The 24,790-nt window shown below is 34.3% G+C and overlaps 1 protein-coding gene across 1 annotated transcript; it reads left to right on the top strand.

Annotated features, from left to right (window-relative positions):
• Positions 1-18,842: 18,842 nt before the first annotated feature.
• On the top strand, positions 18,843-24,476 carry LOC116141865 (protein indeterminate-domain 5, chloroplastic-like). Its single transcript, XM_031427336.1, has 4 exons — positions 18,843-19,002; positions 19,232-19,628; positions 21,213-22,485; positions 24,188-24,476. The coding sequence occupies exons 1-3, from the start codon at positions 18,855-18,857 to the stop codon at positions 22,471-22,473; spliced, it is 1,806 nt and encodes a 601-aa protein (XP_031283196.1). The 5' UTR covers positions 18,843-18,854; the 3' UTR covers positions 22,474-22,485; positions 24,188-24,476.
• The last annotated feature ends 314 nt before the right edge of the window (positions 24,477-24,790 follow it).

Genomic DNA, 24,790 nt, shown 5'->3' with positions numbered 1-24,790 from the left:
CCTTTTACAGTTAAAGGAATTACAACAAATATTTTAGGACAAGATGTAACATTTGAATTTGCTAATCCTCCTTTAGTAAAGGACATTAATAATTTAAAAAATATTTCAATATCTAGGATAAATGCTATTACTAAATTAGAGAGCCTAGAAATTGTTCCTATAAGAGAATGACTCAATACTAGAAAAATTGGATGCTTGAATTACAAAAACGTGTTTTAAACTTTTTGCATTAAAATTTACAAATTTTCAAAATCATGTTTTCAATAAAATACAGGAGTCAAATTTTTTTTACTCTAATAGTCTCTTTCATAATAACTTTCAGGACGAGAAAATTTTGAGAGAAAGTAAGGAAAAGATGGGCACTCCCATCAAACCCCAAAATAATCCAAAATCAAAAGCATCGTATGTAATGCTACCACCTCAACAACTTATTACCCCACAATGAAAACCTTCCCAATAAACAGAAGACCATTATTACCTAACCAAATCGGTTCACTTTTCTAGATGAAGAATCTGTTTCTTCATCACCACCAAAAAATTACCAACAAGCCCTCACAATACCAACATCTTATTCACCTTCTCCATCAAAACCTGTTAACATTAATCCAACTTTTCAATACATTGAAAAAGAAACAACCCAATCAATTTGTATTATTGAACCTGAATTCTGGGGACAAACTTTTCAAGAAACCTTATAAAAAATTTTCCCTCCAGATTGTTATTTTATTCCTATTGATCTATTAAAAACAAGAACCTTTTATGAATTTATTTTAGTTGATACTAATTCAATTGAAATTACACATAATCTAGATAGAAATGATGCAAATAAAATTGCTTTTTCAAAATGCAAAATAAAAAAAAGTCTTCAGACCACAAGATTAGCGTGTTGGAATTTATAAAAAATGCCCATTTTCTCAAACATTTATTCCTTAAGAATTTTCATATAAAGATTATCAAAAAGCCTAGTTTTATACTTTCTGTTTATCACATACAACACATTCTTGGTTCTTTATATTTGACAAAACTTGTCTAAAAACTTTTCCAAAATGGTTTCAACAATGGTTCAATTTTTTTAGTTTAAATGAAAGAATTCTCCCACCTTCAGTTTGGGAAAGATATCAATTATTCGCCAAAAATTTCAATAATAGCGAAGAACCTTTGCTAGCATTTTCTAGCAATTTTTTAATTGCTTGGATAATGAGTTGACAATTTTATATCACTACACCTCCTCCTCCAAAATTTAGAGAATTACGAAGAAAATTCTTTATTAAATGGTGGCCTAGCTTTTCCATCCAAAATGTTAGCCAACTAGCAATGCAAGTTTGGATTTCTCAATACCCTCATTCATGTCAACCTCAACAACAATAAACATTTTTGACGCAAAAATCAAAACTTGTGGCTGAGTTGGCTCAATGCAAAACCACTCAAGAAATGGACAAAATCATTATGGCCATTGGATCTTCCTTATCTCAAAAAGCAAATTCGGACAACACCAAGTCACCAAGTGATCAAGACGAAGATGACTATTATGCAATGTTCCATGGTCAATTATGATTTCAATAAAAGAAAGGACAATGACTTAGTACCAGCTTTATCACGTGTTCATTACTTTCGGTGGATATCATGATTTTCAAGATTCTCCTTATGAACAAGATCATTTTGTCGACTAATATCAGGACAAGTTCTCAATAATTCAAGACACATATTCAAGACAGCTCATCAACTTATCAATTACTTTATATATTATTCTGTATTGTAATAATGAAGACGGATTCAAATGTATTTGAAATCTGCTCCTTTTGTAGTATAAATATGTATCACTTAGAATGCAAGAGCAGAATGCAAAAAAAAAAAGAGAAAACGAGAGAACAAGAAGTGAGAGAGAAAAAAATTTTCCTTTGACAAGCACTCTGTAAAAGTCATCAAGCAATAAAACGTTTCTTCATCAAAACTTCTACTTGTAAGTTATTACTCACTATTTCTTTTCTTTTCATTATTTTACATTATTTCATTTCTTTTCTCATTTATTATTACAAGAACATTTACTATTCATTTTCAATACATTTCTTTTATTACATTCCTCAAGTTTTTAAAAATAGAAGGTACTAGTCAAATGGAGTATGAAAAATAATAAATAGTAAAAATAGAAGGTACTAGTTAAATGGAGTATGAACAAGAAGAAGGAGATATTATAGCTACATTAATTTATGCAATAACCAAAAACTTTGTAGGAGACCCAACCAGCTTTCAGAAAAAATCACAAGAAATATTATCAAACTTAAGATGTCCAACCATGGCAGATTTTAGATGGTATAAGGATATGTTTTTACAAAAGGTATTTACAAGAACAGACTGTAGGAAACCCTATTGGAAAGAAAGGTTCCTAGATGGTCTACCTAAATTATTCAGTCAAACTGTTAAAAACTTAATGAATTATCACCCTCCAAATTAGACATTAATGTCCTTTCAAAATCAACCCCAATAAAAGAACTGTGAGAAGTGAAGAGAAATGATTTGGAAGAGCAGAGAATAATCAGGAATTTTCGATTTGATTTTTTATTAAAGAGAACTTTACACACTGTTTTCAATTTATACATTGACAATTTTAAGAAGAAGAATGGTGTAAGTAAAGTAAGTTGAGCAGCTAAGCTTAAGCTATTGAAGAGCAGAATGCTGTCGTTTTTTCAACTATTATTGTTGAATGACATCGTTTTGAGTTTTCTGTCCAACAACCTCCCTCAAGCTGGACTACTCTGCAGTTCAAGCTTGAAAAACTATTTCTTCTTCAAGAGCAAATACCTTCTTGAAGTAAACAAAGAGAGACAGTATTAAAAACTTTACAGCTGAACGTAATCAAGTCTGCTACTGAAGAGACTGCAACATTCCTCATAAATTGTAGCATATTCAATTTCAAATTTTCACCATTACATAAACTGCAACAGACTCAATTATTAACTTCCATCATCACACTACAATAAATCTCATAGACTGCAACAAGTACAATTATCAACTTTCACCATCACAATCAATCTCGTAATAAGTAATTGCAACCATGTGTCAGCATACTTCAACACTCTATTTTCAGCAAGTAAGAGCACAGTCAATCAATAGCAAGAAAGCTACATTAATCAAGTAAGGAAGGGACAACAGTTAACTTCCTCTTTAATTCTTCAAATTGAGCAGCAGGTAGAGCCTTTGTCAGAATATCCATAATCTGCAATTTTGAGGGTACATATTGCACAACAATCTTATGAGCTAGAACTTGTTCTCTGATGTAATGAGTGTCGATTTCTATATGTTTGGTTCTAGCATGGAATACAGGATTAGAAGCTAAAGCTCCTGCACTCACATTATCACACCATATTACTGGGATTTTAGTAAAAGACATTCCTAACTCAGTGAACGTACTATTGAGCCAAGCAATTTCAGTGGCTGTATGTGCTAATGCCCTGTACTCGGCTTCAGTAGAAAAGATAGCTACAAATTTTTAATTTTTTGGAGCTCTATTGAATTAAGTTTGGGCCTAAGAATACACAATACCCATTAGTAAATTGTCTATCCTCGATGTTACTTTCCCAATTAGCATCAGCATAACACTCAATTTCCAAGGAAGCAGCTGCTGTGAACTTAAGTCCATGATCATTTGTATCTTGGATGTACCTCAAGACCCTTTTACAAGCTTGCCAATGGAGGTCAATGGATGACTGAAGAAATTGGCTTAGTTTATTTATAGTATAGCTAAGACTAGGTCTTGTTAAGGTAAGATATTGTAGGGCCCCCACTGTACTTCTATATAGACTAGGATTGGAGAACAGTTCACTATCTCTCGGAAACAATTTTGAGCTTGTAGTCATAAGAGTGGGACATGAGTGAGCTTCAATCATTTTTGTTTTTTGCAGCAAAACTTTGGCATATTTTGTTTGCCTCATATGAATTGCAGTAGCCTGTTCTTGTAGCTTTAAGGCCAAGAAAATATTTTTGGGAGCCAAGCGCCTTTAGAACAAATTGAGCATTAAGTTCTTGCACTAATGTATTCACATATGTCATATCAGAACCGGATAGTAAAATGTCATCAACGTAAACTAACACATAAGTTACTTGTGAATCTTGATGAAGAATGAATAAACTGCAATCCGATACTAAGTTTGTAAAACCCTTATCCAGTAAAGCTTGTTTAAGTCCGTAAACTAGGCTCTGGGTGCCTGTTTTAGCCCATAAAGCACTTTGTTAAGCTTGCAGACATACTGTGATTTTGTGGGATCTCCAAATCCAGGAGGTCGTACCATATACACCACCTCATTGAGAGTACCATTGAGAAAAGAATTGTTCACATCAATTTGTTGAAAATCCCAATTATAAGTGATAGCCAAGGTAAGAATGATTCTGATTGTTGAAGGCTTGATTACTGGACTGAATATGTCAACGTAATATAGGCCAAGAGTTTGTTGAAAACCTTTGGCTACCAACCTGGCCTTGTACTTTTGTAAAGAGCCATCTGCATTGTATTTTACTCTGTAGACACATTTGTTACCAACAACATTCATTTCAGGTGAGAAGGGAACCAATGTCCAAGTGTTATTTGCAATCAAAGCATCATATTCATTCTGCATAGCCAATTTCTAGTTATAGCTATTTAGAGCTTCCTAAACAGAATTGGGTTCTGAAACCACTGAACCAATAAGTATAAGTGTTATAGGTTGAACATTTGTAGGTTGAATAGATGATTTAAGTGGCAGAGAGCTTAGCTTACCTACCTTGGACCTTGTAATCATTGGATGGATATTACCAGGGGTATCTGAGGCACTTGAAATGGCAGCAAAACCTGAAGAAGTCAGATAAATACCAATAGTACATGATGGTGTAGTGGAATTAGTTTATCCGGACAGGTTGCAGAGATAGATGGTGAATAGGCTGTTAAATCTACTGTAAGGTTTCAAAGTAAATGTGTTGGATATGTGGGCTGTGATAAATGTGATTATTTAGGGAGAGATGAAGAAAAGGTAGAAGTTATGTTATGTTCAGTGTTAAGGACAGATTTGTGATAGGCTGATGTTTGATGGGCTATTTGGTAGCCTGTTAGATCATGGTTCCGGGTTATGATTTTTGTTGTTGAGTTTGTTGTTTAGGTGAAGAAGTGGCTGATTGAGGTGAAGTGATATTTGTAGGATTAGCAATTGAAGTGGAATTCAAATGTTCATTACTTGGTGAAAGAGAATCATTAAAGAACATATCACTACAGGAGTAGTAGAACCAACAGGACCAGCTGTGTGATGTGAGGATTTTGGACGATTTTCATTGACAAAAATGGAAAGAATTGAGGTGTGGTATGAGTAGACTCATTGGAGGAAACTATGGTTGGACTAATGTTGGAAAAATCAGAAGAGAAGGGAAACTCACTTTCATTGAATTTTACACTTGGGTTGACAAAAATCCTACCATCAGGACTAAGGCACTTGTACCCTTTATGAACCAAACTATACGCTACAAAGACACATTTCATGGAATGAAAAATGAACTTATGTTTGTTAAAGACACACAAAAATGGAAAACATGCACAACCAAACACTTTCAAGGTTTCAAGGAAGGTGAAAACTTAAAACAACACTTGATACGGTGATGCATTTTGTAAAACTTCTGTAGGCATCATATAAATCAAATAAATTGTAGTGTCAAAGGCAAGCCACCATAAATGCAATGGCATGAATGCATGAGCTAACAAAGTTAAACCAGTCTCCATTATGTGCCTATGTTTTCTGTCACTCCTTCCATTTTGTTGGCGAACATAGGCACAAGAATGCCTAAATTGAATTCCTTCACTAGTTAAGTAAGGAATTAAGCTCTTATACTTACCTCCTTGATCGGATTAGATACATTTTAGTTTGTAACCAAATTGTCTTTTGGCCAACTGGTGAAATTTTATGAAAATAGACCTGACTTCAGCTTTGGTCCTAAGAGGGAAGAGCCAAGTGAACCGACTAAAATCGTCTACAAATTGGACATAACATCTGAATCCTTCAGTAAAAGGAATTGGTGCAGGGCCCTATAAGTCACTATGAATGAGTTCAAGAGGCAAAGTTGCTCTAGAAGATGATCTTGGAAAATTAGTTTGGTGCATTTTTCCTAATTGGCATGCATCATAGAATTCAACAGGTTTTAAATGAGATTTACTTGGTAAAGTACTCATTATATGCTAATATGCTCTAATATGAGGGTGCCCTAATCTTTGATGATACATTAAATAACTAGAGTGATTGTTAACTGTCAAAGCACAAGCAGATAATGATTCAGTCATGTGCACATGATGAGGTTGTGAATTGTTTTTGTGTTGTTCAGTTTGATGTGAATTAGGACTGAGATTAGGCTGAATTGCAGTAGAAATAGAATTAGAACATGCAGAGTTATAAACGTGTGCAGGTTGATCAGGTTTACAATATGAAGTTATTCTAGTATGAGTGCAATCGAATGCGTTTTGAACACGATCAACATCATGGTCAATATCACTTGTATTTTGAACAGTTTTAGTAAAAGGAACACTTGAATGACCAACATTAGTTTCAGCTGAGTCACAACTTAAATGATTAGCATAAGAAACACAATTAGATATGTTTAAAACACAATCAGCAACACAATCAACATCACTTGAATTTTGAACATTTTTAGTATAAGAAACTCTAGAAATGTCTTTATTTTTATTACTAAACGGTGACATACAATCAATTGGAAAGTGATTATCTTGATCACTTGAAACATGAACAGTATTTGAAACATGAACATTATCATAACAAGTAGTTGTATCTTGATCATAATGATCACCTAAAACATGACAGCTAGGAGAATCATTATCAATACTAACACTGTTGGAATTATTTCTAGGACTCAACTCTAATGATGACCTGAAGACATTATTCATTGGACTTTGAGAGAGTATTCACTAAATTTTGAGAGACATGAGTATGAGACAGTACAACATTTCTAGAATGTGTATTTGACAGGTGATTTGCTGAAGGAGTGGGGGTTGGAATTGACATATGTGGAGGTATCACCAGTTGGTAAAGCCTGACTTTAAGGTCTCCTTCCAGTAGAACTAGCTTGGTAATTTTGTCCTTCACAACACAACAACTAGAATTAAACTCCACAACTACATTGTTATCCTTTGTAAATTTTGAAATGCTTACCTATAATAGTTATCTCTAGCTAGTATACTTTGGGAAATATAAAGTAAAACTCACTAGATATGTCATAGAAAAGCATACATGTATATAAGTATAAGATAGTGGGCCAAAAACTAATTTTATTTTCATATAAAAATTTCTACATCAAGTAATAAAGTCTCGCAAACATAAACTCAAGGTACAATCAGACAATGTTGCCAAACTTCTTCGCTTCTTGACGTTCCATCCGACCGCATCTCATCTATTACCTGCAAAAACAGTGAAATCAACGGAGTGAGCACTAATTGCCCAGTAAGTAAACCCACTACGCTGCTCTTCTTCCTCCGTTACTCATATTCTGAATTTCTTTCCTTACATCAAGCTTCTCTATTCTTCGCTGCTCTCTCTAAGATTCTAGTTTCTCACTTACTGATATGTAAGCACAATTAGTAAAACTAATTCTGGATAGTAGAAATGGCATAATGCATATGCACCAAATGCATAGGAGATGCATTTTCTTTTCTGTATTTCTGTTTTCTATTGCTTTTCTGTTTTTGTGTTTCTTTCTTTTTCTGTATCTCTCCTTTCTTTTCTATTCTTTCTTTCTTTCTTTTCTCTTCTATTCTGGTTTGCCGATCGGACTCGGTTGAGGCATGGATTTGGAACCCTGGCTATGTGAGTGTATTCTGAAATTCTTTTTGGGTACAGTCTTCATCCACATGCATTTCTAACGGACTATACAAATTCTTCTTTCTATTCTAAGGCCGTTCACTGAAGGCCGCGTGCATGTGGGGCTATTCTATTTCTCTGTCACTCACAGGCTCCCCATCGCAACAACCTTCTCTTCTCTTATCTTTCTTTTAAGTAAGAATTCAGTTTCTTTTCTTTTCTTTAATAATTGAATCTATAATGATTTTTCTTTTCTTTCTTTCTCTTTGTTCTTTAGTGTTCTCAGATATGTATGTATGCATGTAGATGGGCTTATTCTTGTTATTCTTTCCAAATTCAAATGTTTCAATGCAAGAATGCAATATGGCATGTGGACATGTCATTCTCTACCATTTACAAACTCATATCAAGATAACAAGCTATCATATTCATGCATGCACTTCAGTTAGAAATTTCATCAAACAATTTGCATGCACATACAAACACTAAATTGGCTACACTTCTACATCTCTCTCAAGCCACCAAAATTTGGAGCAAAACTCCCTAAAATCAACTTCAAACTTGGCCAGGAAATCACACTCCACAATTCTACTCCAATTCTTTCATAAGTCATCCAAACTTCCACCAATTCACCACATACATAAACACTACTTCTCATGGTTGAATTCTAACCATCATTCATCATCAATTCCATCAACAATTCTCAATATACAAACACATACATACATATAAGAATCTCTCTACACAATTATTACTCAAATCATAACTAGGGTTAGATTTACTTACCTTAGATGTGAGCAACACAAATACTTTAGTCTTCCCTTGATACAACTTTCCTTCTCTTAAACCCTAAGCATATAAACCATAAGAATTCAACACTTTTAACAATTTAATCTCACAACTTAGTGCAAGAATCTTACCTATGGATGCTTAGTATTGAAATTCTACCAAAAGTGAACCAAATTCCATAGATTTCCTTGGAAAGTAATTGGAGAAAATTTGAGAGCTTTTGAGGATGAAGGTGGCGTGAAAGCGGGTAGAAGTGGCTAGGGTTTCAACTCTTGAACCCTTATTATCACATATTATTATTTATACTTTCCTATTTTACCCTTGTACTTTCTAAGAAATTCCATCTTTGCCCTTTAGTCAATTACAATAATGTCCTCATTTCCATTGCATTCTCCATGTAATTCTACTTCCTTTCACTCCCCATGCTTTCAACTAATTATGGGTGGAATGACCATTTTGCCCTTAAGCAAGTTTTCCAGAATTTTCTCAAAAATTCCAGAGAGTTCTTTGCCTCGGCGACCTTTTTTTCTTTGCCTTGGCGAAGTCCGAAATTTTTGACACACGAATTTGGGCAATGAGTTCATTGCCGCGGTGACAAAATTCCTTCGCTGCGATGAAAAGTGAAAATGCCAATTTTCTTTCTTTCACCTTGGAAAAAAATAATACTAAAGGCATTGAGACATAAGTAGAGTTACGTACCTGGATGTGGGTGTTACATTAACAAATTTTTTGTAATTTTTGGAACACACAAGATATTTTTCAGGTATAGACATTTAGATTGTAAATGACTAGGTAAAGAGGAGTTACCGATGTGAGAGATGTGCAACAACTCACCATTTCCTACTTGTAATTGATTTGACCCTTCATAAGTTTTGCTGACATTTAGCTATGCAGGATCAGATGTGATGTGGTCCGTTGCTCCTGAATCCATGTACCAAATTGGATCAGCAAGAGTAGTTGAATTTGCAAAGGATAAAGGAGCAAATTGTTGTGGATGCAGAGCAATATTTGCTTGAGGACTAGGACCAGTAGATAGCTATTGACTCGGTAGACCAATGACAGTTGATGTGATAGAAGATAGCATGGTTGAAGATGGATTTACTGAGTGAGAGGCTTGACCAGCACTTGAAGGTATTGCTCCAAGAACAGTTGAAGACTTTGTAAATTGTTGATTTGGCTAAAAAATCATATTAGACATGCTTGGTTGAGGAACAATTAGTGACCTGTGGTGAGGACTGAAAACCTCCAGATTGAAATCCATTTCAAAGTTGAAATCCACCAGTATAAGGTTGTGGTGAAGACTGAATATTTCCAAACGAAAAGTTTCCAAATTGAAAACTTCCAGGTTCAAAGCCATTTCCAGATTGAAACCCACTAGTATAAGAAGAGTCATACCAGTGATAGCACTAGACAGCCATGTGTCCAAGCTTACCACACACTTGGCAGATTGATCTCCCTCGACTGTTTAATCAGCCTCAGCCTCTTCCAAAATTATTAACCATTGGAGGCCTATAGTTGTTCCAAAGAGCTTCATACTTGAAGTAGGCAACTGAAATTGATTGGATAAATTCACAGGCACCGGATATGGAGAGTGAGGAGTCTGAGTGTGTAATATACTTAGAGAAAGACCATTAGTATTCTCACATTTTCCAGAGGACACTTGTTGATTGGTCATGGCTATATTAGCTGAACAGTTTGAGAACTCTGGTGAGTTAAACTTCTCAAGTCAAACCTCATATTTTTGCAACAAGAATTTTGCTTCTTGTAAAGTGACAGAGTCAAGTTTTGACTCAATTCTTGAAGTAAGGTTTACGACTGTTGCATCATACTCTAGACTAAGTCCATCAAGTACATATTGGAGTAAATCCTCATCAGAGATTGATTGTCCACTTGCAGATAGGCTTGATGCTATTTCCTTCATTTTCTGAATTTAGTTATCTATGCTTAAATCTTTCTTTTGCGTAGTTTGCAACAAACTCTTTAAATGCAAAGCATGAGCTTTAGAATCGATCACAAACTCATGTTCAAGAGCGGACCAGATTTCATATGAATGACGACATTTAGAGACATACTCAAACATACTTTCTGAAATTGATGCTAATAGCCAACTGACCAAGAATTTGTCTGTACGCTTCCGTAGGATTAATTTCCTCTTTAATTTCACCCTCTTTCTCTTTAGGATCATCAATGTGTAGAAACGTTTTGCTTGGTAAAAATTATAGGAGAAGGGCAAGAGTTATTACCAATTAAGTAGTCCTCCAGATCATGAGCTCCAACCGCGAAGAGGATTTGCGATCTCCAGAACCGATAGTTATCTCGTGTGAGTTTAGGGTTAACAACCTATAATCCAGACGAAAACATAGAAGGAGCAAAATTGTTGGAATTGCTAGAGCTATTCAACATTTTTTCAGCGTTGAAGAGCTTATAAGAGTCGAAAATGTCAGCCATTGACACTTGTCAAGGCTCTGATACCATGTGAGAAGTGAAGAGAAATGATTTGGAATAGTAGAGAATAATCAGGAATTTTCGATCTGATTTTTTATTAAAGAGAACTTTACACACTGTTTTCAATTTATACATTGGCAATTTTAAGAAGAAGAACAGTGTAAGTAAATTAAGTGGAGCAGCTAAGCTTAAGCTATTGAAGAACAAAACGCTATCGTTTTTTCAACTATTATTGTTGAATGACATCGTTTTGAGTTTTTTGTCCAACGAGAACAAAATTACAGGAAAAGAAAACATTCTTACTACAATAATAAAGGTAAAAGAATAAAATGTTGGAAATGCAAACAAGAAGGACACAATGCTCTCTTGTGTCCAACTAAAAGACAAAAACAACAATCATTAAACTTTATTCAAAATAATTATGATAAAGAATCCAGTAATTCATCCGTAGATATAAAAAATTCTCTAGATATTAAGAGTAAATCTCTACAAAACCCTAATAGTAGTGACCCATGTAGGCCTTGTCACTGTGCAATGAAATAAATAAATATGATATCAACCTCTAGACCTAAGTCAATAAATGTTATCACTAAATTAAAATAATTTTTATTAGACATTATCGATAAGATTCAGGATGAGGATATTAAGAGAGAATATTTATTAAAACTTAAAGAATTAATTTTATCTAAAGAAAAACAAAAAGATGCAGGTTCTTATAATTTAAAAGATATATTGAATTATAAGAATCTACATCTTTTTGTAAAAATCTACACACACACACACACACACACACTGACACTGTAACATCTGCTGAAAACTAGTACAATGCATGCATAATAACAATAGAAAATTGGGCCCAAAGTTTTGTTTTCATTTCAATTCATATGTCTTTTATACACAAAAAGTACTGTTTACAAAAATTCATTTTAAAAGACAAAGCAGGGGAAACAGTGTAGCTATTGCTCCTCGCTTGCCGACGCCCCTCCAACTGCATCAACACCTAGATCCTGCATCCACAAAGGAAAATAACGGGGTGAGCACAAAATAATGCTCAGTAAGTAAAACCCTCTATCTGTCTGTCCCCGTATGAATCACACGTAATTCTTTCCTTATACTATTTCTGTTTCTATATCTGTTTCTACTAAACATCATGGCCTCATCTTACCGGAGGGACGGCCGGATGGCGTTCACACAGCACCATCTCACTCTCCATGACTATCGGGTGGAATTCACATAGTACCAACCCGTTCTTAGTGACTACCGAATGAGGATCACAAAGCACCTACTCGGTTTTCCTAACTATTGGGTGGAGACCACTTAGCACCTACCCATTTCTCATGACTTTTGGGTAACGATCACCAAGCATTAACCCGTCTCTAGTCGCTGTCGGGTGATGGACACAAAGCATCAACCCACTTCTACTAAATGTTGGATGATGATCACAAAGCATCAACCCACTTATCTAACAACTAACCGGGTGGTGGTCACAAAGCATCCACCCGTTTCTACTACTCATTGGGTGACGATCACAAAGCATCGACCCATCTCTAAGGGCTATTCGGGTGGTGATCACAAAGCATCAACCCGATTCCCATAACTGTCGGGTGATGATCACAAAGCATCAACCCATCTATACTACTCTTCTAATTCACTCTATTCTAGCATTTTTCATTCTCTCTACCCTTAAGTAGGTTTGCATCCACCAAGCTCTCTACTCATAGGGTAATTGCATACACAAGTTTCCTACACTTTCTTAGGTCACTTTTCAATGCACATTAGTGCCTATGGATGGTTCAACTCCACCAATGCACTTATGAAATGTCAACATGCAATGTTGCAAGAATTAAGTTTCACTACTCATACTCAAACCTCTATTAGGCATTTCATCAAACAACTCATGTGCACTATAAAACTTTACTATAGCAATGATTCTAAAACTTTTTCTAACCATCCAAAATGGGAGAAACCCTTCACATAACCATAAAACCTGTCAAAGAAAGCACTTCCAAAAAGGGATCCACAATACCCCTTCAATTCCATCTCAAACTACCTTTCCAACCCAATAACTCATTCTCATTTTGCAAAAGATAAACAATCACAAGGCGCTAGAAATCTCTATTTAAGCCTTCATACATGGCATATCACATGTATATCACATCCATACATTTTCTATCAAAACCCTAATCAAGAAAATTCTTAAATCTCAACTTGGGTTGGGGTTTACTTACCTTGTTATGGAGAGACTTCACCAACTCTTCCTTTCACTTTTTTTGCTTCTTTCTCTCACTCTTAACCAAAAGAACAAAACCCTCAAACTTCAATATAACTAAACTCACAAATCAACACAACTAAGTAGGAATCCTTACCTTAGAAGCCTTAGGTTGATTTCCTACCCCAAATCACTTCAAAAACCCCTTGGAACTCCTGATCAAAGAAAGAAGTTGAGAGGAGCAAGAATGGAGAGTTGCGTTTTTGAGAAGAAGAATGAGGGGTTTTCTAACTCTTAATTCCTTTTAATGAAATTTATACCAAGCATTCCCATTTTGCCCTTACTCTTCTTTGGGAATTCCATCTATATCCTTTGATTCATTACAAACTCACCCCCATACACATATATCTCCTGAAAATCCTTACATTAACTCCCCACTTTTCCTGCTAATTAGGGGTGAAAATGGTCAATTGCCCTTAGGGAAGAAATATCTAAAACTTAACAAACATTTTAATCGGCCTGTCCGCGGCGAAGAAACTTCTGTCGCCGCGACGAACTTGTCAAGAGAGTTTCCCTGGGTTTCAACACATCTTCGCCGCGGCGAAGATTCTCCTTCGCCCCGGCGAAGTTTGGCACACTAACTTCTCTCTTTTCAACCAATTTCAGGCAAGCTTCACACAACACTCACCAACAATATTACCAAACCCAACTCAATAAGAGCGAAGAGGAAACAATAACCGTACCTCATGTGGGGCTTTACACACACACACACACACACATATATATATATATATATATATATATATACACATTTGAAGGGTAAAACCCATAGAGTGAATAGGTCTTCAAGAAAAAGGATTGACATAGATGGTAACATACAATCCTATAAGGCACGTTTGGTTACTAGAGTTTCAAACAAAACATGACATTGTATGATGAAAATTTTTCACCAGTTGCGATCTAAAGTTTATTCAGATTTTTGCTTGCAATTGTTGCATACCATGCTTATGAGATTTGGTAGATGAGTGTCAACCTGCTTTTCTGAATCAAAAATCTACAGAAGATGTCTATATGACGCAACCTGATGGTTTCGTTTTTTAGGGAAAGCAAAAAAGGTATGTTCATAATCTATATATGGACTCAAGAGCTTCAGGAGCTTGAATATTCTTTTTGGCGAAGCCAGCAAAGAGTGAAGTTTCACATAACTTAATATAAAGGAAATGTGTTCATTTCCCCTATTTAAGGAAAACGATGTGAAGTTTGTTAATTTATTTGTTTTTATATCAACTTATTTTATTTTATCCTTATCTTTGATTTCATCTTGCTTATGTTTATCATATATATTTTAATTAATTAGGATCTCATTATAAAAAGGGTTGTACTCCTTCATTGTAAATCAAACTTTTATCAATGAAATAAAAAGTTCCTTTGAAATTCTCTATCCTGGTATTTTATTTCTCATGTTTTTTATATTGTCTCCTAGAGAGCAACGTTTTATATAAAATTATCAATTGTCTCTATAAACTCAGTGTTTGCCCCCTCAAGTCTTGAACTTACACTTTGGCTACCATAAATTATGTGCCACCATTTCAGTGTACAATATATTTGGGCTAGTCCATATTCATCTCATCAAATGACAATTAAAATTACCTTTGTTCCAGGCAATGTAATATTTTATCCACTTTTACTAATTCTTTGCTTAACTAAATAAGTAATTGATTTAATTCAGTTTATATTGGGATTCAACAGTTAGCAATCCATATATTTAACCTATGAACAACCATCTATGCTTAAATAAAGGTCATCGCTTGTAAGCTTTTACTAAAACAAAACCACTTCTTATTTCAACAACCTGATTAAATTCAAAGTTGATCAGTGAAGCAACACCATTTATAAATATATTTTTTCTGGCAGCTTACGTAATTATTGTATCTATTTAAAAGAGATTATTGTGAAATAATTATATTCAGAGAAAAGAATCTTATTACTACTTTACAAATAACATTAATTATAGCATTTATGATTAGTGATACATTTTTATTGAATGATAAGAATATATACTATAATATCATGTTAATTGATAGCTAATTAAAGATTATATAATTAATCAAGCCTTGCGATATGAGTTTTGATTCGTACTTTTCAATTTATTGAATAAGTTAAATGCTAAAGAATCTACCTTAGACTGAAGAGTTAATAAAATTGGGCTTGCTCATTAATACTTTGGTGTCAATCTTGATGTGATTCATAACTGTCATATATATTATATTTGAAATTAACTATAACTATAATTAGAAATATATTTATGGATTTAGATTCCTTAATATTGTCGTCAATTAAATTTTTCTAATTAGTAGAAATCAATTATAGTTCTCTTAGTTTAAATTTGTTACTTTATTAGTTTAGTTTAACTTTATTTAAAGTTAAAACTAATCAAGTGTTTCCGTTTAATTAGTTTGAATTAGAATAACATTCCAATAATCTAAAACTTGCAAATTTTTATTAAAAAAAAAAGTTTACATTCATACTAGTTCTTGATTTTCAACTAGCTTGTTAAATTAAATTTTAATGAATGAAGCAACACCATTTATAAAGGATGTCCCTTCCAACTTACTTGTCCACAATATCCAGGCGACGAGGATTCCCATAGATTACTGATATCAATTGTTTACTCTGCGGAGACGTTGATATATTTCAGAAATCGTTGAAACCAGGACCCGTGACTGATCGTTTGGCGATCGAGCGAGGTGTCTCTTTAATCTTTTTCTAGTATTCATGTCATCATGACATTAATATTGTCGGTTTCCAGCTTTACAATACCAGTGTTGTTTCCTTTAGCTTGCGTGGAGAATGTTGTTACTTTAAGGAAATAACCTTTAAATCTTGTCACTTACCTCCAAACGTACAAATTTATATTGATTTTATTTATCATATTGTACTAATTCAATTCTCCTCACATGAGCCTTCCAAGAAGTTTCCCTTGCTTTTTAATTTTTAGTTCTACTACTTCTGAGTCCTGCAGTTTAAAATATTGGATATATTCCCCTATATTTTGATAATATAAAAATGTGGTTCTCAATTAATAGATTATGTAAACATTGTTAAATTTAAAGGTGTAAGTCTAGTATTTTAAAAGGTAGGACCTAGAATAATTGATCAAAACCTAGGGTGGATAAAGTTTTTCTCTCTAACCTTTGCCGATAAATGGGGCTGAAACCACTCTTTTGGCTCAAACTTCGATGTTGTAAATTAACTAAAGCCAAACAGTTAAATTGAGAGAGAGAGAGTGATTAAGGTGGGCATCAAAGAGGACATGGAAGGATAGGAAGATAAGGGGTGGTTAATGTGAAAAAAGATGGCGCCGTTGTTGAATTGAAGCGTGTCCATCTCTTACCAAAACCATCGACCTCGTGTTGCGAAACAGAGTGTTGTGTGTCACTTAATGGTTTTGTATGTTTCACTCTCGCCTAAGTCCAGGTTTCTTTATTGTGTGTTAGTTTTGTATGAGTTTTGACTTTCTTTGTAACTGAAGTTTTACTTTTTAATCTTTTTCATTCTTTATTGTATTTATACATATAATATCTTTTGCAATTATAACTCTTTTCAACTGCATTTAATCACTTAAGCACCGTATATACATATATATTATCCAATGCATTCACATATATATCATTCTCAATGAAATAGTAAACTAAAAAAAAAAATGAGAATATGGGTATGAAACATACTTAACTAGGTTGAAATTTTGATTATTACTTTCTTTTTGATTTCTTTGCAGTACGAATGTGGATTTTACGTTGAAAGTACTATTTCTTGAACTTTGTTTGCTGTGTCTTCTTGAAACACATTTTAGTTGAAGTTGAAGTTGTTTAACACAGTTGCTAACTCACGATCAAGATTTTGAAGTCCATTCCAGGTTTTATCCAGAACAATGTTGTTTATATTTTACAGGTAATTCTCCAAAAATTTGCCAGTTTTTGAAGAAAAATGTCAAGAACATTTCAACGTTATGAATGAATAATTTCTTATATATATATATATATATATATATATATTATATATCAATCAAAACGTGCGCCTAACTAATAGATTCTACGTACCTTTTAGCAGTTTAGAGGCGATGGTTTGAGATGAAGAAGTCAGCTGATCTCTAGATACAAATTGTCATCCACTCAGAATTTACAGCGCATCGTCTTCAGATTAAGAGAGTGATACTTGACAGTGAGATGCATGTAATTGTTAGCTGTCATTGTTTTAAAGAATGAAACTGCATGCAATGAAAATATTGTAGTTGGCAAGGAATAAAAACTGTCAAACTATGGAAACAATTTGATATAAAAACGGTCTAAATCAAGACTTAAAATTCCACAAAAAAGTATTAAATATAGTTTATTAGCATCATCCTCTTGACTACATATATCTCTTATCACTTATTATACATCTTTACCTTTTTGACAATGTTGTTTCTTGATTTCACTATTAATCAAGGGTCGAAACTTAGCTGTGATAATGTTTATTTGTTTATAGCCATTAGTTGTATTAGGTCTTGATTGTGATTTAAATTTTTTCTGGTTAGAAAGTTTAATGGAAATTACATAAATGCCCTTATTTGTGATTGTACTGCCAGCACGGTCTCCCCACCAATGGGTCGCTAAGCACAAAGAGGCTAGACCCTTATTTGCCCTCGGATGTCAGTGACCATTGCCCTCTCAAACGGTAACAGTATACTATTTAAGCAGAAATTCAGCCAACAGCTTCAACCAGGGAACACCCATCAACTGTCAGTGTTTGCTATAAATGTATAAATAAGATGCAAATTAATTCATTTTAAAAGTTGATTTAATTAATTTGAAAATTTTGTAAATTTACTGTTGGGGCATGAGAGAGAAAGGTGTGATGAAGGTGAGTTTGTCTGGAAGTGAGAAAGAAGATACAAAATGAGTGAGAGAGAAGAGGGTAATGTATATGTAGCTGTTCATCTTCTCTCACGCACCATCCGTGTCTTTTTGCGGCTGTGGATTGGGTCCACCGACCAGTAGCCTTACCCTTTCTTTCTCTCTCTCTCTCTTTCTCTTTCTGTCATTTTATTTTGTGAATAATTGAGCAAATTCATGAATTTCATTTTGCGAATCCAATAAATAAATACTAAAATGAAGAGATAAAAAAAAAAAAAAAAATTAAGCTTTATGTGTATATGTGTTGGTTTATCGGCATGACACCGAATCAGGAACAACCTTGTTTAAATTTCGGTATTTAAAACTACTGAAACTGTAGAGAAAAACTTGATTCCCCTTTTTTTCTTTCTTTCTTACTCTCTGCATCTTCTCTCTTGATTTCAGCTTTTCTGTCCAGATATTTTCCTTTTTGTTTACTTCTCATTAATCGATACTCAAAAGCTTGGATAGCCCTTTTTCGGCTTCTTCAGATATGATTTTCAGAGAAATATCAAAATTTTAATGTAGGGTTTTTTGGTTTCTAGATTTCAGAGATTATGGCTAGTACGGAAGAAATAGAGAAGAACAAGCAAGCACCACTACCAACTTGAAGACGAAGACGAAGACAGTAAGAAGACATAAAGGTTGAATACTAATATGTCTGCGTCTTCTTCAGCTCCTTTCTTTGAAATTAGAGAAGAAGATCAAAACCAGATGAAGTTGCAGCATTCCTCAACACCAACTTCATCTTCAGCTCCAGCTCCACCAACCCAGAAGAAAAAGAGAAACCAACCTGGAACACCAAGCAAGTATCAATCAATTTTATCTAAGATCTACCTTATCTGAATAACAAATGATTTTAAGGAATTGGCCATATAATTTCTTCCTAATTTTTGGCCGCCTTTTCCAGCAAAAGAAAACCCTAATATTGAAAAAATTTGGAATGAAATTTAGATGATAAAATCTTTGTCAATTGTATTTAATTTAGAATTTTCTAATAATTTATTATATTGTTTGTCATTTTTCCAAAGCAGATCCAGATGCGGAGGTGATAGCACTATCTCCCAAGACCCTAATGGCAACAAACAGGTTCATATGTGAGGTGTGCAATAAAGGGTTTCAAAGGGAGCAAAACCTACAACTCCACAGAAGAGGACACAACCTGCCTTGGAAGCTAAAGCAGAAGACTACAAAAGAAGTGAAGAGGAAGGTTTATTTGTGCCCTGAGCCCACATGCGTCCACCATGACCCTTCTAGAGCTCTTGGTGACCTTACTGGCATCAAAAAACATTACTCTAGAAAACATGGTGAGAAGAAATGGAAGTGTGAGAAGTGTTCTAAGAGATATGCTGTTCAATCTGATTGGAAAGCTCATTCAAAAACTTGTGGTACTAGAGAATACAGATGTGATTGTGGTACTCTTTTTTCAAGGTAATAAACGTTTCAATCTCCAAATTTTATAATTAATTTTTGCATTATAATCTTCATCAGCTTCTTTGGTTTATAAGGAGAGAAACAGAAAGACAAGAAATTGGCGGAGGCGTTATAAGTAATGCTTGGCTTCTTTGGTGTAGTGCTTAGATTCCTCAAGTGACAAGAGAAGAAAAAGTTTTTGATGCCTTTTTTTGTCCTTCTCTTTTAAGTTTTCTTGCAAGCGGGTCTCCTTCTCACCTTCTACTTTATTTATTTATTTATTTTTCTATCTTTTCGAATTCTCAAGTGCAATGGTACTACTAATTGAGAAGAGAAGGAAAGGGAGCAGAAAAATGCCCCCACGTGAATAATCCGTTGAAACTGCGATGGTCGTAGATGTTTCAATTCAACCAAGAAATTCTTCCTACTGTTAAAAAAAAATTCAAAAAAAAAAAAAAAAAAAAGAAGAAGAAAAAACTGTTCTTCTTTTCTTTGTCCTCGGAAACACCGCCTTTTTTCGTTCTTTACCTTTTCCTATTCACGTGTTGCTACGGCATGTAGAGGGTTGCTGTGTTGTTTCCCAGGTTTGTTCTCTTATGAATTGGCTAGATGCGCTCAGGACTGTGGCCTCGCAGGTACCCTTTTTCATGATAACGTTTCTCTCTCTTCTCCCTTCATTGCAGTCTCGACGTTGTGCTCTTCAATCTTAATCCATATGCAGTCTCTTCTGTTTCAAGGGCTCATTGAATATTCCCGTGAGCTCTGGGTGGTTTATTTTCCAGCTTTAGATCTCTTTCTTTTTTCTACCTTTACCCACTTGGCCAGTTCACAGTTCTCTACTTGAAATGGTTTCTTGATTGATGGATGATTTTTCGTAAGGTTGAACACATTCTCTTGTTCCATTTCTTGAACAGCCAGTTCTTGAAATAGAATTTCGCGGTTGATTGGTTAATCATTTCCGAGTTTTAGCGAAATTATTCCACCTACCTTCTTAATTATATCTCTGTCTTCTTGGGAGATTAGATTTAACTTTACAACTTCATATTCTTCTCTACCTACTTCTATTGGGTTGTTATAATAGGCTCCCTTTCTAAAAATCATTTAGGGTTTCCGTTATCGTTGATTGTTTTATAGTTTGACGTTAGCTATGAAACCCTAAATTTATGGTTCTGGTCTTCATAAGGTAACCATATAATTGATGTTTCAGACATGCAAGATGGAAGCATTATTGAAGATGGGATGGAAGATAAGAATTAAGAGAACGCATGAAATCTAAAACTAGTCACAGCCGATCAGTCACATAGCTGTTTCATATTCTGTCATGATTTCATTTGGACTATATTTTTTCAATCAAATTCTTTGGAGAAACCAGTGGGCCTATATATTACTGTTTTAATGGTACATATAATACGTGCCCCTTGGATTAATATCAAATTTTACATCATTTTTTGTTTCTTTTGGGGTCAATATTCTATAATTTCATGTAGTTTAGGTACCAGACATGAATTCCTGTTCAATTTTGTTGCGATTTCTCTTTTTATGATGCCATTATACTATCTATGAGAGCTGTTCTAATGGCTTCTTTCCAAATAATTGTGTCAGGCGTGACAGTTTTATCACTCATAGAGCCTTCTGTGATGCACTGGCTCAAGAAAGTGCAAGACACCCACCCAGTTTGAGCACCATTGGCAGCCATTTATACGGAAGTAGCAACATGGGCTTAGGCTTATCTCAAGTGGGTCCTCAAATTTCATCAATAAAAGACCAAAATGCTCAATCGAATGACATTTTACGACTCGGTGGTGGCTCACGGTCAACGCAATTTGACCATCTCCTTCCTCCATCCATCGGTTCTTCATCATCATTTCGACCACAACAGACCATGACTTCACCTGCCTTTTTCATGCAAGAATCAAGCCAGAATTACCATGACGAACACCAATCTCAGCAAGGCTTGCTGCCAAACAAACCATTCCATGGATTAATGCAGTTTCCGGATCTTCCAAACAACACAAATAACCCACCCTCCTCAGGCAACCTCTTCAACCTCAGCTTCCTCTCCAACAGTAGCACTACTAGCAGCTTAAATAACAGCAACAACGCTAACAACACCAATGGCAATCTGCAATCTTCAAGTTTATTGATCCCCGGTCACTTCAGCAACGAGAATGGCACTGCTGGTGGTGGTGTTGAAGGGTCCAACGTGTTCTCAAACAACCTAATCAATGATCAAATTAGCTCCGGCGTCCCTTCCCTTTTCAGTTCATCAGTTCAAAGCGAAAACATAGTCCCTCATATGTCCGCCACAGCACTGCTCCAAAAGGCTGCTCAAATGGGTTCTAGTTCAAGCAATAATACGGCGTCATTACTAAGGAGTTTCGGCAGCCCTTCTTCAAGCGATAACAAGGCCAACTTCAGCGGCATTTTTGGCGAAAATGACAACAATCTTCATGACTTAATGAACACATTTGCCAGTGGTAATTCTTCAATTTTCGGAACTGGGTCTGGAGAAGTGAATGCATACGGTAGCGGACATGCGCAAGATCAAAATCCTTATGGCGGATACAATCCAAACAGAACTAATATAGACTCGGATAAACGTTTTAGCAACATGGATGAAGCGAAATTGCACCAAAATCTGAATGCGGGGATTGGTGGGTCTGATAGAATGACAAGAGACTTTCTTGGAGTGGGGCAAATTGTGAGAAGCATGAGTGGAGGATTTTCTCAAAGGGAAAAGCAACAACCACAACATCAACATGGAATTGATGTGAGCTCCTTGGATTCAGAGAGAAATATGGGAGCAGCGCCGACAAGCCAATCTTTTGGAGGAGGTGGGAGTTTTCAGTCAAGAAAAGGATGAGTTAAAGTACAGGTACGTAGATCCCTTTCTTCGGTGACGTGTTAAAAATGAAAATGATTATCTATGATTAAAAGTAAATCTGGATTGCATAGGTAAGTGTGTGTAAATGCTTTCTACTGTTGAATGTTAAAATAAATAATATTTGTAATTTCTCTGACACATTGTGTTTCATGGGGCAGTCGTGAGTTGGAGTACATATGGGTTTTGTTTCTCTTCTTGTCTTTTTGTTTTTATTTTCTTTTTCCTGTTTTTTCTTTTTCGTTTTCGTTTTGAGCTGGCAGAGTCACGAGAGCTTCTCACACTTCATAGGATACTCTAAAAATATCTTCGATTCTCTTCCATTTACAATTAGTTATCTCTAAACCATTAACATAACAAAATAAAAATAAATTTCTGTAGTTACCGTAAGGTTACATGTTAGTTTCTAAGAGTTAGAAATTTTTTTTTTTTTTTTTAATTCTTTGATTCAGTCTGTCGATTAACATTACCATTTATTGAAATCTTAGTGTTATATTAGTTTATGAAACAACAGTGCATTGTAAAATAATAATAATAATAATAATAATAATTAGTTTTTATCTTTTAAACATAACATCTGATGGTAAACTTTTCCTATATATTCTTAGAACATGGATGGAGGATTTCCTAATTATTATTATTATTTTTTTTTTTAAGAATATATAGGAAAAGTTTCCTAATTATTAGTTTTTACCTTTTAAACATAACATCTGATGCTCTATTATAATTATTTATAAGGGTGTATAAAAAATAGAACTTGGAAACAAGTGAAATTATTTATAGGCACTCAACTCTGTGGTCAATAGTCGATAAGCCCGTGACAAGTATTACTTTGTTACTCGACCATAAAATAATTCAAATCGCCAAGTTAGAAATCAGATTGAATAGTTATAGGGTATGTAAGTGACTTGACGTATCTATTCATGCAAGATTCTATTGGGCATGCTTTCTTTATAAACCCCACAAATTATGGAAAAGCTTCCTTTTACTTTAATTCTTCTCATTTTTCTTAGCTTAAAACAGTAGAACATGATATTACAACTTTTTAAAAGAGAAAAGACATTTCAAGCCAAACCTATATTATCCAACGTCAAAGATCAATGTACGTTTTTTCTGCATCCAAACATAATTTTTTTCTTTACTTTGTCTAAAGGTTAGACACTATATTGGGAGTCTAGATTCTTTTCTAAAGGCATATTTCATGAATGAAAGTGAACTAAATAATCAAACTAATTAATAAAGGGTGTAGAGTAAGACATGTTTTAATTTATCTTTTTTGAATGGCTTTTGTTATATGTATATAGAGAATAAAATCAGGATATTCTTAGGATGATAGTATAAGATATATAATTCTTTTTATTTATGATTTTATTCCATATTTGTATATTATACTAGCCTATATAAAGGCATACTATTGTGTACTGTAAACATGTTTTGGAAAACAATATTTATATGCACAGTTTTATTAGTAACCTTAAATGCGTACTGAAATAGAATTTTGTGTTCCACGTTGATAATTGTCTACTTCGTTATAAATACTGTTTTGATGACTTTTTTTTGTTTTTGTTTTTTCTTTACCCTTTAATTCTTGTCATAGTGTTGAAACAAATAAATTTACTTGACTTTGAGAAATTTTCCACATGTTTTGCAAACAACATGCACCTTTTTAAATTAACTATTAATTTCACTTGGGCAGTTCGATGAAGATGCATTCAACTTGCTGCATGAGAAGGAAACTTCTCGTATTCAGCTAGATCTTTCAAGACGAAGGAGTTTTCTAGTACTTCACCAAGCACATCAGCTTAAGTTTCTTCGAGCCGTGTTTTCTTTTGGTTGCTCTCAAGTGTACGCGGGGTTTTGATAAATCCCTGTTTAAACGCCTGAACTTTCTAATATTTTAGATATATGGTGGCATAGTACAGTCCATTTTGTTTGTTTTTCGTCAATGTGTTACTTAATGCAGCAATAGTTACAAGTTTTGCAGAGACCAAAATCCATACAATACTCATATTAATGGTAAGAGTACGTAGTTGTGAAAAAGAGAAAAATTGATGAAATGATAACATGAAGAGCTACTCTGGAAATATAAATGACTGCGTATATTTTGCTTCTTTGGCTTCGCAGAGTAATTTGAATGTTGAAACTATTATCAAACATCAAAAAAATCAAATTTTTTCGATGTAAGGTATTATATATATAGATTCATTCCTGAAAAGATATGGAATATAGTTTTTCATATGTAATTTCCTTTCTTTATTTTTTTCTTTTACGTAAATTCAAATTTAACTTCTTTGGCATC

This window comes from Pistacia vera, unplaced genomic scaffold (assembly GCF_008641045.1).
Source record: "Pistacia vera cultivar Batoury unplaced genomic scaffold, PisVer_v2 Contig400, whole genome shotgun sequence".
NCBI lineage: Eukaryota > Viridiplantae > Streptophyta > Magnoliopsida > Sapindales > Anacardiaceae > Pistacia > Pistacia vera.
The sequence above is the reverse complement of the archived record's forward strand: the minus strand, read 5'-3'. Positions and strand labels throughout refer to the sequence as shown.